Source organism: Sparus aurata, chromosome 23 (genome assembly GCF_900880675.1).
Source record: "Sparus aurata chromosome 23, fSpaAur1.1, whole genome shotgun sequence".
NCBI lineage: Eukaryota > Metazoa > Chordata > Actinopteri > Spariformes > Sparidae > Sparus > Sparus aurata.
This window is the reverse complement of record NC_044209.1, coordinates 17537382-17553758: the sequence shown is the minus strand read 5'-3', so window position 1 is coordinate 17553758 and position 16377 is coordinate 17537382. Positions and strand designations below refer to the sequence as shown.

The 16377-nt window shown below is 41.8% G+C and overlaps 1 protein-coding gene and 1 long non-coding RNA gene across 2 annotated transcripts; one reads left to right on the top strand and one right to left on the bottom strand.

Moving 5' to 3' along the window:
* Window positions 1-334: 334 nt before the first annotated feature.
* On the bottom strand, window positions 335-11673 carry ccnf (cyclin F). The gene is made up of 17 exons (XM_030408976.1): window positions 11383-11673; window positions 10397-10551; window positions 10136-10242; window positions 9983-10050; window positions 9642-9838; window positions 9143-9196; window positions 8654-8758; window positions 8419-8496; window positions 7756-7910; window positions 7069-7233; window positions 6606-6729; window positions 6335-6515; window positions 6098-6185; window positions 4461-4560; window positions 4177-4310; window positions 2568-2746; window positions 335-2246 (listed from the first exon to the last, which is right to left on the bottom strand). The coding sequence occupies exons 1-17, from the start codon at window positions 11393-11395 to the stop codon at window positions 1813-1815; spliced, it is 2337 nt and encodes a 778-aa protein (XP_030264836.1). The 5' UTR covers window positions 11396-11673; the 3' UTR covers window positions 335-1812.
* Window positions 2742-4452, top strand: LOC115576392 (uncharacterized). Its single transcript, XR_003982829.1, has 3 exons — window positions 2742-2903; window positions 3672-4001; window positions 4135-4452. It is a non-coding gene; the product is annotated as an uncharacterized LOC115576392 (long non-coding RNA).
* Window positions 11674-16377: the final 4704 nt, after the last annotated feature.

Sequence of the window (16377 nt, the reverse complement as noted above, 5' to 3'; positions counted from 1 at the left end):
TCACGGCCTCAGTATTTATCCTATGGGTACTGCCCTGTGTAATAGTGCCCTCTGGTTTGGCGTGCTCTTGAACACAACTTCAGTCTCCAAACCCAGACAGATACTATTTAAAGATATCTTTCAGACAGCCCATTTATTTATTTTTCTGTAAACCTATTTCTTCAATAATTTGTGAAGCTTGCGAAGAAAAAAACGTTTGTCTGGGGAAAAGATACAAACTGCAATAAGCCCCCAGATTCTCATTATAAACCTCCATCTGGCTCAGAGTAATCAGGGGAACAATAGATGTATTAGCAATTCAAGTGTCTGTGTGGTTACAAAGGCATGACACGTATGACTGAAAGGAAGCTTGCATGATGGCTTCTTTTATTTGAACTCAATACAAAAATTACATATTCACATCACAGGTCTATTGAGAAAACACTGTACTGGAGAACAAACAGGTTTCACAAAGAAAACTGCCTTTTTGGAATGAAGCAAAAACAATTTCAAGTAGTGGCATTTTCTTAGTCTTTCTATATTTATACATATACTACTATGTACAATTATAAAACACAGGAGAGAACCAGTCTGGCGTAACAGTTTTAAAATGTACAGTCAGTCACGACCATTTACACACAATGTCCTCGCTGTGGTGAATGAGGCATAGGGTACCTTCCAAGCCACAGTTAAAATTCTCCTTTAGCGTCTGAACTTCCCTCTCACTCTGCAAAGCAGATCGTTCAAAGATACGTCAGCATTGATTGTTCACGCGAGGAAATGGTTACATTTCATTGAGCTGCGCTCCTTCTGTGATGATCAAAGTGCTCAGCATTCATTCAGATGGGAGGAAAAGTGGTCGAAGTCCAACTCCTCAGCATCAGGTGCCTCATTACATCTGAGCTAAATACTTAGTGACTGTGCAGCACTGAACACCTGGGTGATGAGCTGAGGTTCGTAAGATACTCATTCAGCTGGACATTGAGCAATAGTGTGTCAATATTTCAACAGTTAACCTCTTAATGCCTTTCGGTGCCTGGTTGGATCAGTGCGCTGTGGATCTTTTATCGACAGCACAACTGATGTATATGTACAAGACTCAAGAAGATGCAGACTACCAGAAGACTCATTTCACAGCTCTGTTTCTCTGTAACTAGAGGCCCCTGAAAACAAAAATGACACCGCCACAGTACCTTTGGCAAACAAACGTAGAACTAAAGGACAAAACTGAACAAGAGGAATTCATACAATCATTTCTTTTTTTCGGCTTATAATGCATACATTTCCATCAGATAGATGACAGGAGTCACCTACGGTTGACATTTACCAAATACAAGACAGTTACTTGTACAGACAGTGCATCTCAGAAACTATGATAACCAAAACAATCACAACAACAGGAAAGCATGTGGAGCATGTGGTGGAAGCCAAGAGTATCTTGTTTTTTCTACCAAAATAAGTCCATGAGGTTTTATTTCTTTTACATCTCAGGTACACCGAGGTTGTAAAAACAGAATTTGTACTTGGGTCCTGAGGAAAGTCAAGTCATGTTCCAGTGGTTTCAGAGCTGACTGCAAGTCTTTGATAAATGGAGGTATTTCATTGTGCCTGTAAACCTGTAAATGAAATGTAATACAATGCAATAGAAAGGCCTGTTTTTAAAAAGGTAATTCATATTCATTTTCCCTTTCTTTTCCAGAAACTTAAAGTCTCTTGATCGTTCAGCCGTTTGGTGAACCAGTGCAGACTGACAGCATCGAGAACAAAGTGCTGGACGATCATTACTGAGCAGGTGGTCTGTGAGCTGCCTGAAGCCAGACGAACAACTGCTGTCTATAAGCTCAGAAACCCTGCACCGGCAGTATTTTTATCTCCTTTCACTTCTTCTTCTACTTCCACCTCACCTCCGCTGTGAGCTGCCGAGTTTTTCCTCTTCACTTGTTTGCTGGAGGTGCCCCGGGGCCTCTGCATGGGCACCAAAAGGCGGAAGCCTGGCTGGGCATTGGCGGAGGTTGCGCCCAGGGACGTGGTAAAGGTCTTGAATGTGCAAGGCATAAGGAGGGAGGGGGGAGAGGAGGAGGCTGTGGATGAAGGGCTGACACTCTGGACGGAGGAGTATCCTGAGGAGAAGGAAAGAGGGTCCCGATCCTTGCTCACCTCCCTTTCTGCTTCACAGAAGCTGTCTTCATCGCTGGACAGGGCTCTGCAGTGCTCTAGTCTTTTGTCTTCGTCAGTCAGTGTGTGCAGTTTGATGGATATCATGGAAGCTATTGAAAGAGAAGAGGTGTCAGAGTTTATAACGGTGAATCACTTTAGTCAAGGTTTACACAAAGTTCAGATGCCAACATGCTTTGTACAGCTACTATCATCCATCCTCATTTGTTCCTGACCGTAAGCCTGCATAAGTACGTGCTGGTTTATTATGCTGGATGTTGCAACTGCTGAGTCATCCCTAGCCACGTAATGTCCTAATGGAGGAGTGACTCATGCATTACTCTCCCCTCTACATACAGATTAGATCATTTATATACACTTAAGGGAAAAACACACTGTACTAAATACACCCAGTCCCTTTTCCCAACACTTACAGTTGCCCTCTTTCTCCCCCTCGCTCTCCTCCTCCTGGTCCCCCTCATAACCAGAACAGGAAGTGTCCAGGCTCCAGTCCAGGATGTCTCCCAGCAGCGTCTCTTCTTGATTGGACAGCTCTGCTGTGGGTGTGGCCACGAAGCCAGCTCTGTGGGCCTGCATGGCGTCATCGCGTCTCCTAGGGAGAAAATGAGACAAGCAGCATTGTTGACAGCAGGTCACTTGACCATCTCACAGATGGCACAGACAACAAACAACTTCTGGACAAGATGGTTCACGTGTCCTGTTTGTCACAGGGCACAGGAGAGGCGGGGCCACTGGTCCTTTTACTGTCGGTGGGTGAGTCGTTTCTCAAAACTGAATTCTTTGCATTTGGTTCAATTCCTGTCACACTGGCACCTTAATACTATGATACCGAGTAATCTTTTCGTGCATTATGTGTTGAAAGGTTGGGAGCAACAGTATGTAAATACAACAAGATATTGTGATATGGGACAGTTTTCACAGATAAAGTAACTCTGTTACATGAAGGTGCTTTAACTGGCTTTTCCGGTCCCAACATTCAGTTCATACAACATCCTATTACCTTTTTCAAAGTATGCCATGGAATGAAAATAGAGTACATTGTGTACATGTGCTTATTCAAGGTATCAAATCATTTTATACATCCATGTTATTAAAAATATACATTTATTCAAGTTTATGTCAGGATTTATCTCTTTTAGGACATAATGTTGAGTGAAATGTATAGGCCTCCCACTTCCCCAGATCCAAATCTAATCAAGCAACGGTTGGATGTGCTGGAGCAAGTCTGATCCCTCTTTTCATAATGAAGTTCCAAAGTTAAGTGGGACCAGGAGGCCTGCTCCAAAGGATGAAGTCATCTTCACAGCATAATAGAACTGACAAGCTTTTAGAGTCACATGAATATGGATTTCCAATCTCCACATGTTTACCGACTCACGACTGCAGCTCTGCTTTGGACCTCAAGGCCTCTTACCCGTTGTAATGTTAACTGTAGAAGTTAGAAGGACTTTGCCTTGTGGAGCAGGTAGCAGGTCTAATGGTGGTATTAACATATTTTCTCTGTTCTTCCTTTTAAGGTTGTATTTGAGAGGAATTCTAGTCTGTACAGCGTTCAGTGGACTGAGCCATCTTCCCCCCTTACAACAGAACTGCTGCAACGGATTAGAATGGTCCTGTTACGCTCCCCCTACCCTGCCTTTACATGATGTCATCCTGGCTAATCAGAACTAACAGCCCTTACTGCTGGTGCTCCGCTTAACCTACACCTCGCTCAACACTGTGAGCTTTAGTGCAGGGGAAGGAAAGAAACCTTTTTGTTAATTTCAGGAGTTCATAAGGATGATTGGTCTCAACAAATGGCTCCAGTTTCAGGCTTTTTTAAAATCACGCTGCTCCTCTGTATTCAGGTAACTTGCATTTACTATTGCTCTCAAGTACTCTTGTTGGGCACAAATTTTATGGACTTGCAGTCAAATTTACTTATTTGTTTTCTTACAACTTACTACAGTTCTGTGGCAAACCTTTTTTTTTTTCACCCAGCCCTTAAGTGTCTGAATGGGACTGTGTTGGTAACTGGCTCACCTCTTACTGGTACTGGACGGAGATGCGAGGAAGGCGTGGATGTCTGCGGGTTGACCAGTGGGGCTGGGAGGCTCCATCTGAGGCTCCTCTTCAGGAATCTCCAAGATCTGACACAACTCTTTAAAGTCCATCACCTTGAGGAAGGCCATGGAATATTTATCAGTGACCAGTTTCAGTGACAACAAAAGAAAGAAATGCTGTGCTACAATGTTGAAATATATTAATGTTTGGTGATATTTCCCCTGATCTGCAATAATAAAAAAACACAAAAACAAATCCAGTACCTTTTCTTTGCTGATGTGTTGGTAGGCCTCATCTTCAAACCTCTGCTTCACACCGGTAAGAGATACATGCCTGTAATCTTTGGGAACATCTTGGCTGAAACTAAAAGGAGACAGAACGAGGGGGAAACGGAGACAAGAAAAATGACTGAGTTTTATCCACTTTGCTTGCTGCATCTTTATAATCAACTCTTGGGGACAAATCTCGTTACTTGTCCATTTGAAAAATACAGTTTGTCGATGGGATGCTCACCTATCAAAGTGAACCACCCCGAGGCACGTTTCTGTGACTCAGTTGGTGATTCACTGATGGTTACACACCCCCACCCCACAGCCTGAATGTCGCCTGCAGTCTTTTTTGAATTTGAAGCTTTCCTTCAGGCCTTAAGTTTGCTTTAATACCTTAATGGCCATCCATATACTTCGTCACCAGACGTTAAAAAGAATCTTATGTATAATCAATGTGGCTATATGAGAATGTTGAAAACAGCCAGACACGTCACCAATCAATTTTTGTAATCTGTTTGCATGTGGGGGAAGTGACGTAGTAGCTCTAGGTAAGAGTCAAGGTGCAGTAAGATATCAGAAAATTGAGCGGGTCGATTTCAGTGTTTTCTCCAGAATACAGGCTTTTAAAAGCTGCAGAGTGCAGACAGTAAATTAATGGTTTAAATGAAAATAATTATTAATACCTTTTTAAAGAAAGTCTGTTTGTTTTCACTCTCTTGTATCCCCAGGTTATGAACAAGATCCTTGACAAGCTACATCAATTATGTCAAACACTTGAAACCTGGCTCGTGACATGACTACTGAAAATACAACAGTAAGGCTCTGAAAAGGTTAGGCTGTATTACAGTAAAAAAGTTTTAACGTGGCACACAAAACTGCTGTCAAATAACAAATGTAGAACAGGATTCATATTGGTTGTTCTCAACCTCTAACAACTCTCCTTAACAGCTCGCTTTAAAGTGAAGCTGTAGATTTTAATAGAGTAAACGTTTAATCTGCAGAGATTTTAACAGAACTTTACTTAACAAATCAGTAAGTCCAAACTGTATGCAGGGGATTGTTTGGTCAAACGCCATTTTGCAGAAAACACACACAATTTCAATGTGCTGAACACTCGTCAGTCTTTAAAAATGAACAAATATACAAGCTGGATAATGCTATAAATCCTAAAAACATCAATACCAGTCAGAACCTACTACACTTGCTGGCCTCTGTAATCAAAAGCATAGCTAGAGGAGGTCAGGATGATATGTCAAAAGCTTTTCCCTATAGATTGGACAATTTCAAGAGCTGTACTTTTTGAACTGATTACATTCATCACTTGGAGAGACTCACCATGCTGAGATCAAAACAGTTGAAGTGCCTGTGAAATGTGCCTTTCAATACCAACAACAACACTATGCTTGCTCTCCATCTTCAAGGTCATGTTAACCCCAATGACATTCTTAATAGGACTTCTGTTATCGGGGCTGATTGCGTCACTTGAAACTAATGCAAACAAACAATTGAGAGTGCTCCGTTGGGAGGATTGCACAGGGCTGTCTCTATATCTGCATGCATGGAGTTAGAGGAGAAATAAATGAATTGCTTGGCTACAAATCCAGTCAAAACACACACTGGGGGAAGCTTACCATTTGACGTAGAGCAGCACAGAGAGGGAGACGAGGTCTTGCTTGGAGAAGCCTGTGTAGTCGACTAACTGGCTAGGCCAGAGGGGAGCTGAAGAGGGAGACCACAAACATAAGTCAAGGTGAACATAAACTTAACATTCAACTAACCCTGTAAATTGTATCTGTTTGAAAGGACTATACTGTATGCATTTCTTTTTTCAAACAGGCTGCGTTGTTTTTCTCAGTGAGTGTTATTACCATAGTGATGTAGTGCTCGGGTAAGCAGTAGTGCAGCGCAGGCCAGTTTGGCAGGTGGTGGTGTGGCGAGAGCAGAGTAGAGCAGCGACAGCTCACAGATGTAGCTGAATAGGTGAGTGGTTCGTCTCTCCAGAGGGAGGAGAGACAGCAGCACCTCTCCATAGTCCAGCAGTGTGGGGCTCTGATGACAAATTCAGCAAATTCAATACATATGCTCTGGCAGAAATCTTTTCAGTCATTTGCATGACAAAAGGATATTTGTTGTACTCACCCTGATCTTTCCCTCCAGCACAGAGACAACCTCTCCCATCATTCGAACCAGGTCTTCATATCTGTAGGTGTTGTCTGTGAGCCAAACAGCTTCACGTATGGTCAGGATTTCTTTACTGATATAGCTGAAAAGAAAAGAACCAAACATTAAAATAGAAGCCATTTTATGTTTCCCTTATTGTTTGCTGCTAGTTTTCTACATACATTTTATAAATCCTTACAGTTTGGTTTGGCTGTAAATTACTTTATCTTGCCTCTATGTTTAACACAGAGTGCTGCCACTGTAATGTATTCAGTATCTGCCATAAAAAAAACATGAAGACTGCCATAAAAAAAACAACATATTTTTGCCTCAAAGCTGGTTTTCCTACCTAATCCCTAAATCAATACCATGTCACAACATTTACATGAAAAAATGGAAAGCACAAAAAGGTTTCAGAGAATAAGCTTGCATGTATTCTCACCGAGTACAAACTACCATGCAGGCGATACCCAACAGCTGGAGGCGAGCCTTGGGGACTGACCGCAGAGCCAGGTAGCGATCCACACAGCCCACTGTCACATGCAGCGTCAGGCTGGAGAAGTCCTTCATGGTGGTCACCTCCACAAGCCAGTCCACCAGGATGTACCTGGAGAGGCAGAAAGAGAGTGAGAGGAGGAGAAAATGAGGGTCATTTGTATTGAAAAAGACAGGATGATTCATCAAGATTTTAGTCTTTTAATAAATAAATAGTCTGTGATGCCCATAGCAAAGAACTTGTGCTGAATGATAAATCGAACAATGTTATCGCAAATTACAGATTTTGCTCTGATTGTTATGTAGTAGGCCTGCACAAACTGGCAGACATTATCTGACACCCCCCCCCCCCCCCCAAAAAAAAAAAAATTATCCACAATGACCAAATCACAACTTAATGCCTTTGGGGTGTGTCCACAGGGAAAAGGTTCAACTCTCTTTTCTGAGACCCTTGACTTGTGCTGGTGTTCTGTTTCATCTACCCTTTAGTAATGGCATTAAAGATATCTACAGTGATCAAAACAAAGGGAGTCATAACAATGACTAACAGGAACATTCAATTGTCTCGAAAGATAATTCACCAACAGATTAATCATTCCAGTAATATCATGGAGGAGTTTCTGCTGATGTTTACCTCATGGTGTCCTTGATGCCTTGTCTCAGGATGGCTTGAGAGGAGGGTCGTGATGCCGGGTTAGAGGAACTGAAAAGCTGGGCCACTAAGTCAGAGCAGGCTTTTGACTCCAAACCCAGAGGATTCCCACTGCTGCACACTTTGGCCAAGGAGAGCTGTAGCAAAGAGAGGACAGTGTTAAGTAAATGTTTCAGAAAAGCTTAAAATTACCTTACAACTTGTTGAATTGGGTCAACCTAAAAGTGAATATTGCAACACTGCTGCTGAAAATACAAAGCTTGTGATCTCGATGAGTCACATTTGTGTGATTCATTGGTGCCACTTTGGCAAAGCTTTGAAAGGCATTATACACGCAAACGCACACAATATAACCAATTCAACAGCTGTCAAGGCCTCTAGACATCGCCTAAAAGTGCTTCAATAAGTTCCAGATCTAGACAAATCAAGGAGTGGGAAATGAAAATGAGAAATTAAACAAAACAACAGCTGAAATGCTGTCAAAAGACCAACACTTCACTTCGTTTGTGTTATTACAGTATGTGGTGGGGGAAATAAAAAGTTGCTGACTGACAAATAAGATTATCACGAGACTGAAAATGCACAACTACACACATTAAATCAACTGCTGCGTTAATTGGCAATTTACTGCTTTTAATCACACACCTGTGCCTCCCAGCATCCTTTGCCAGCATAGTCTCTGAGGGTTCTGACACATTGGAGGTACCTGCCTGGATCTGCCATCTGAAATTCAAACACATAAAAAATTTATCAAAAAAATAAATTCAATTCATGTTTTGGCAAAGCATCTTTCTGCCCATGATGAAACTGTTGATACATTGATATTTCCGCCCCCCCCCCAAAAAAAAACATTAGAAAACTAAGCAAGATTCACACTTACAGCTGCTTTCCGGTTGTGCTCCCACAACAGGTAGGAGCTCTGTAGACAGCCAGCCTGTGACGACTGCTCCAGCATAGATATGGCATCGGCACGCCTTTCATCCTCCTGGAAAATGTCACAGTTTACAAAAACGTTCTGTTCCTAGACTCTAACAAAGCGCTCAAATGTTGTCTCGTCTACATAGAAATGTGTGAGTTTCGTGATCCTGAAGAATAAACCAGCTTTCTGTGTAAGCAGCGTGAAATCATTTTTCACACCATTAAATAGCAAAGCGCACCCAGGCTGTGAGTAAGAAGACTGAACAGGGACTGTGAGGCAACAGCTGTGTTAGATGAAAAGGAGAAAGCAACTATTAGCCCATCTGTGCTGGTAATGACTAGTCAGACGAGGACAGCACTCAGCAATACACTTTGATTGAAGGCTAATAGAAACTACACTCACCACACCCATAAAGAGACAGTCGGATTCAATTTTTACTCTCATACTCACTTCAAACAACTGCAGAACTCTGGCCAAACAGTGCAGCAAGGGCCCTCTCTTCTCCTGTAGAGGAAAGAAAAACAGATCGAAAAACACCAATTAATTATCATCTTCTTTATCAACACTCTGCATTCTGCTCAAAACTTTTTCCAGTTCGATTTAAATGTTTCTGTGAATTTTAACCATGCCAGTCTGTCAACTGAGCAATAGGAGAAGATGTGCCTTGTTTGGAGCTTTATTTTGTGTCAGGTCAACAAAAGCATTGAAATCTTGTTTTTAGGATTCCAAGGATGGCCACTAAACAGACAGAAAAATTGCTGTTGCAAAGAATTTGATTTTAATGGTCAAAGTCAAGAGAGTCTGATTTAGATGAAGCATTTACATTATTGCCACTGACTTCAAACTTGAATTATTAACAACAGAAAGGTAAAGATTTAAGTTAATAATGACTGCAGATTTCAGTTTCCTTTGGGTTTGGTAAAAGAAGAATTACATTTGCAGCACCTACCACGTTGCTGTCACACTCTGCCTTGAGACGGTCAAACACCACAGCTTTGCAGCAGCTACCAGTGGGTGACCACGGTGGACGGATGAACACCCAGATGAAGGGATCCGCCAAGGGAGAGCGAAGGCTCTCCGCAAGACTGAAGAAGTGGGAGGCCTTGCGACCACATACATCCGCTCGCCCCTCGTCACTCAGCAACGCTAGTGGATATAAACAAGGCCCAGGTCAAAAACAGTAGTCACTTGTGGAAATCATTAAGATGGCCATCTGGCCAAGATAAATGCTTACATGTACTAACAGACACTTGTAAATGTTAAATTACGGAATTGTGTAGTTTGACTCACGTCCTTCGTTGTATAAATAAGCGATCCCAAGCTTCACAGCAGCTTCAAAATTCCCTTTCTCAGCAGCTCTGTAAAGATAGATGATTCAGGTATAACATACAGAAAAACAGACAATATATTAGTGACATTTGTTTTTGAGGGAAGCGACTTTACCTTTCAAATAGCCATAATGTCTCGGGCCATGGCCACGTGTCCCTGAAACTGACCCTTGCCCAAACACTGGAGTGGTTGTCGACAATGTCCCGCAGCTGGGAGTGAACCTGTGACAGAAGAAGACAGTTGGTGCCTCAAAAAAAGATGTGTGTGACATATTAAATCAGGTGGTCACAAGATGATGGGGGAAAAACAAATCTGGTATAACATGGCACATGCATGCTAGATGTTGTGCACCAGTGTCACAGTGTGTATACTCACTGCTCTGACTGACAGCAGGTCCTCAGCAGAGAGGCACTGGAGCACACAGAGGAGGATCTCCTCAGGTAGAGACAGCAAGGTAAGGGCTGGAGTTCGCTTACGGACCCGCTTCCGTGCTGGAACTGAGTAGCATTTTGAACAACGGCAGTGGACCACTGAAAGATAGAGTAGTTAAAAAATTAGGGCAATTAGCAAGAACTTCCCCATTCTGTCTGTTGCATGGCTCTCAATCAGCATTTGGAGTGCACACAAAACCACAAAAAAGGAATTTCACATCTCAGTGCAGAGTTCACAAACTAATTCACACATTATCGTCAAGCAAATATTGGCACTTCATTTAAAGCAGACACAGTGATGGATGTGTAAGCTGGCAGTCAGGCAAAGCAAGGTGAAAGTTATGGCTCCATATTCAAAACGCCTAACGTAAGGCATCTCCGGGTGGTCTAGTAGACAAGCCCTCTGTTTGAATACTATAAAGTTTGAATTTCATGTAAATACGAATATCTAAAAAGCACCAACATGAGCGTGTAATAGCATATAATCAAGTGTGTAAAGCATTAAAAGCTAGTTAACGACGGCGATGTGGGCATCTGACTGGGAGAAGTCGAACAGAGTGAGCGCCCAAATTTCCCTCCTGAGGTTCAAATGCAACAAATGCGAAGTAACGAAAGTTTTCATGAAGTTTAACATTATATTATAGTTTTTAAATGAGCACGAACGGGTTTAACACCAGGAGGAGGCACGTATTTAAACAAATATCGCCCTAGTTAATCCATTTGAGTACAGTAGCTTACAGGAGGACTCCATGACTACCCCGGTTAACGTTTGTGTTGGCTAGGAGCTAGTGGAGTCACCAGTGCTAGCTTACTCCTTAAAATTGAAAGCATTTAAGTTAGCGCACATTCACAAACATTCATGACATTAAGACATGCTCATATGTCTAGTGGTAAGAGCTGGTTTAAGTTGACTTCAGTTTAGTTACTTACCGCCCGCTTTCATTGCAAGTGTAGTGAGCTCTCCTCGAACAGCCTGTGATGCCTGTAGCTACAGCACTGAGCGGCGATTTAAACGTTACGGCGATGCTAGCTAATTTTACAAATACAAATATACGGACAATTTCACCAGAAATATAAAGATGTACAGTGTTAAAAATAGTCCCCACAGCCTGTGTCGTGCTGTAGTAGTTGACTGATACCGTAACAAGTTGTTAGCTCTTGCCTGGATTCAAATTCAAGCACGCTTCCCACTTGTTGGGCCCGCCCCAAAGCTCCTCTAGGACCGCCCGCGCTCACCGTTTAAACTCCACATTCAATCTGATTGGCTGAGCTTTGTGACGCCCATCCGCTACATAGTGGCTCTATGATTGGCCAGCGCAAAGAACGCCCGCAACAATTGGCCAGATTTTATAAACCGCAAAATGTCGGGAGATCATTGGACAACGTAACGCCATTTCGAAGTACGCGCTCCCCACGGAATGTCTTTGATTGGTTGACCTGATTATGAAGCTCGTCTACGGACACACCTATTTCCTGTAGTGCATGGGAAATGTAGTAAAACAGGAAATGCCGTTTAAAGGTACTGCGTTTAAAGGGACAGGTGCAAAGTCAGCTCCAGAGTGGATTTTGTGTTGTGCTGGAATGCAAACAATCATCAAAACAAGCAGGGGAAGTGCTTTTAACAGCAAGTCCTTGAGATACAATAACAGTTTTAAAAAGAAGTGTTGCGTACACCCAAAAATCCCACTTTGTGGTAAAAAGTGAAAGTCACTCATATGAATGTTTCTTGAGTAAAAATCTCAGAGTATCTAATATCAAATGTACTTAAGTATTACAATTAATTTTTTGACAATAAATGTATTATTGGATTCTTGTCATGGTAAAATTGCAGAATTTTACATTTTATTTAGTCATTACTTTTCAATCATAATCTCTTGACAACACTGTCTAAATATTGCTTTGAAAAGCCTGCTCTATATTGTGATGCAAGTGTAGAATCTCCTCAGATTAATTTAGAGTTATGTGTACAATTTAAGATATTCTTTATCTCCTGACCTGGAAGGAATTGAGGATGAGGTGAATATTGTTTCACCCCTTATAGCTTAGCTGTAAATAAATAAATAATACAACTGCATGGGGGAGAACGGAGTGCTAAGCTTTTTGTGGCTCCAGAGGAAGCTGTATGTCATTTGATATACTGCCTCTAGTGATGTCACCCAGTGGCGAAATTGCATTTTGGGTAATGTAGGCACCAGGTTTTAAAAGGAAATCAAGGAAAGTCCAAAGTAAACCTATGTGTGAGAAATGGCTCAGCAATCAAAAATAATGGTGGCGCAAACAAGAATATTGATGTGTTCCTTGTAATGAAGCATAATAACAAATCATTATTTCGGTTGCCTTGTACTTTTGCACATCAGACACACATACACACACACACACACACACACACACACAGATAAAACATATTAATTCATTAATACTTGTGTGACTGAACAGAGATGCTAACGAGTAAAGCAGCAGACTGGTTCGGCCTCTGACGCAGCTGCCTTTGAGGAAAACGACTCAATAATTAGGAGCATTTTCTTGGATACCCATTGTGATTGAATTGACTATTCTCTCGGCTGAATAGTGTCTTCATGATTGCTGCTCTTTAGGAGAGGGTCATCATCAAGGAGCTGAGTACACTATGGCAGTAATCACTTGTTCCTTTCAGGCTCACTATTGATCTGCACATCATCTGCTCACCCTTTTCTCATCATTACCTACAAGAGCAAGTGCGCCCCGTCGCATCGAAAACTCGGGAGAAAGAGAAAGAAAGAGCTTATGTAAATTCAAAAAACAAATAATACTTTATATAATTTAATCCAAAAAGCATGAGGCGAGTCTGATGAGAAGTTCTATGTATTTTCTGCATCAGTTACTCTTCTATAAATGGCACATTATTGTTGGCGGATAAAGAAAAACACTTTACGTTATTTTTTCTCCGTGTTCATTGAGCTGTGTAATTCCTGCTGGAAATGGAGGTGTAGTAAGATTTAATTATCCTGAAGCTGGTTGACCCCGGACAGGGCAGGGGCGGTGACATCCTCAGTTGGATGCAGACAGCCACTGTTTCCATAGAAACGCCAACCAATCTCCCCCAGTTTCTCAGTAAAACACAAAGTGGACAGTAATGGCTCTGGAGAAGCAACCGGTCGGTGCGATTAGCCTAAATTGAAAATAATTATAGCAATAAAACCATATGCATTGCGCTTATAAAACCGTGAGGTCCAAGTGTGTCATTTTTGTTCCCCGAGCATCCATTATTTTCTTGGCATAATGATGTGTCGGACAAACATGCTGCCTCATACGGGAAGTAATTGAGTTTGATCTGAGATGCAGGTGGGAAAGCAACAGCTTCACACCTGAGCAGTTTGCGCTTAATTAATGAAATACAGAGACGGGACCTCTTGTGGACGGAAATGATGACATTTGTTGACCGGCGTTTTAGATAACAGGGAGAGGAAATTAAAACTTCAGACACTATTGGAGTAAGTAGTAGGTGTGATTCATGAAGGAAGGAAAAACCTCAGCAAATCATGTTGGTTATTGGCAACGTCTCCTACTCGTGCTCATCCAGAAATGATAAAAAATAATCAGTGTTCGGTGCGTGTGCCAGTGTTTCTCTCGATCCAGTAGCTTCACATCACATTTGTATCTATCATAATACCTACATTGTGTTTTAATTTCATTTTCCCTGTGATTTAATCTGGCTGTCTGGCCAGGCATGTGTGATTTCCATCACACCTGTCTCCAAAACAGCTGGCGTGATATCTGAGGCAGAGGCATCTACGTCCTGCTGCAGAGGTATAATTTGGAACGAACAGCAGGCGCTGAATGATTACATCCACAGGCACAGACGCTGTTTATCAGAAATTCAAATTACACATAAATAAAGTCATGAGGCCCCAGTGTGGCTCAATTCCTGACTCCATAATCTCATGCCGTGCTGCCTGTTGCATCAGTCTGGCTTTGCGTTTTCAACTGATGTCATATTTGCGCACTTCAGCATTTGATAATAAACGCCAAATAACGCTGAATGCCTGGATTTGAAGCCAAGTTCTGGAGATTGAGAAGGCGGATGAGTTGCTCCCATCTGGTTTCCTGTAATCTGTGCTGACCCCAGCAATCCAACTGACCACTTCCAGCCCATCTGCACTTTGCCCCTGCTGGCCTCCCCGCCCTTTATCCAGACCTAAACACTGTTCCCTCCACACCCACCGCAGTTTCCCAGCAAAGTTACCACAGAATGATAAATTATATAACGTGTTAATATTGACTCCTGGTAAACTGCTCAGACCTGTATGCAGTGGTGAATGGTGGCAATTTGTAGCAATTGGCATGAATCCCTTTTCAATTTGGTCGTATGTGAGCGGATTGTATCGTGGAGTGAAAAATGTGACCTTCCCCCGCTCTCTTGGTTGCTCATAGACGCCTGTGGATGATTTGTTTAAGTTGGTTAATGCGTCTGGACTGTGGATTTTTTCGTGAAGCAACTTTCCAAAGGATGTGACTTTATGCACGTTCTCGAGTGCCTCGTCTCAGCGCCTCTCTCTGCTCCACTACCAGAGAATAGCAGTAGATTAGAAATGGAAGCAGATGACAGGCTTCCAGAAAAAAAAACACAAAAGGTTCACAGAGCCCCTTTTAAGTACAAATGTGCAGAGCTTGTTCTTTACTTGAGTATTTCCCTTTTATGTGACTTTAAAGTTACTTTTCTTTCCATATACTTCTTGTCCAGTAAAAACCATTTACTGTATCTCCAAATGTGTAGATTTATGATTTTGCTAATAAACTGAAGGATGAAGTGTTCCTGTATCGATCGCGAAAATTCTCCAGTTTCTTATGTTAAATAAAGGTATTATGTTATATTATTATGCTTCTAGACTAGTTGGTTAACGGGCTGTTTTCTGTGCTCGTGAAAAGTTAGCTCTTATTCAATATGATGCACTGCTGTGGATTAAATTACCCAACAATATATAAAAATAGAAAAACAGCTCAACCATAAACCAGCAGGGAAATACAACATACATAAATATTCATTTTTAAACATCATATACAACAGTAAAACACTGACAGGGACACTTAATGCATCTTCAGTAGATTTTGTGGTTAATACTAAAGTAAGGTTTGTGCAGTATAAGTACTTCTATTTCAGTAATATAAAGGATATGCAGAATATCTTTGTCACTGTGAGGGTAGTCTGCCTACTTTATAATTTTGCCAGTAGGTGGTGTTATTTATTCTGGGCGATACCGGCCGTGTCTGTTTTCATAACAACCAAAGGGTGTCTAGGTATCCGACCAAGTCATCCAAGCTGGCAGGGCGGCACATGGCAGCGCGTCTATATACAGCATCAAAACTTCAAGCACAGGGGAAGCTCAGGTGGTGTCCTCAACCAAACATGTTTTTTATTATCCATGCAAACGGTTAAAGATGGTGACAATTATAATCTCACTGTCAAAACAGTGAAACAGTTTGGGTATCCTTTAGTATTTTAAAGGATAAATTCACCCAAAAATGAAAATTCAGCCCATACCTACTGACCCTCATGCCGATGGATAGTCGGTTGAAGTTCCCTAGTAATTGATTTGAAAAAACCTTTAATGCACCGTTGAGCTTGTGCACCCACATCAGATGGGATGTGCTCACACTTTAAGTGTGAATTATGTGTTTTTCAAATCATGGATTTCAGGGCTTCTGGGGACTTCGATTAAGATTGGCGACATGTATTTTTATATCAATACTTTTGTTACATTTCAAAACAAGTCCCTATCTACTTCCGTTCTTCAGGCGAACGCCACAACGTTGTTGGGCTGTGAAGCTCTAGAAACATTTTGTCGACTACAGAACGTTACCCGACACCCCATCACCATGTGGGTGAGTAAGATAATGGCTGAGTTTTTAATTTACGGGTGAACTAATTCTTTAACACAAAGTTATATT

What these genes read in the sequence shown, in the direction of transcription:
- ccnf (XM_030408976.1), bottom strand. An exon ending in AACACATCAGCAAAGAAAAG is followed by an intron (nt 4,311 to 4,460) that starts GTACTGGATTTG and finishes GCCTTCCTCAAG; the next exon opens with GTGATGGACTTTAAAGAGTT. An exon ending in GGGGGAGAAAGAGGGCAACT is followed by an intron (nt 2,247 to 2,567) that starts GTAAGTGTTGGG and finishes CTCTTTCAATAG; the next exon opens with CTTCCATGATATCCATCAAA.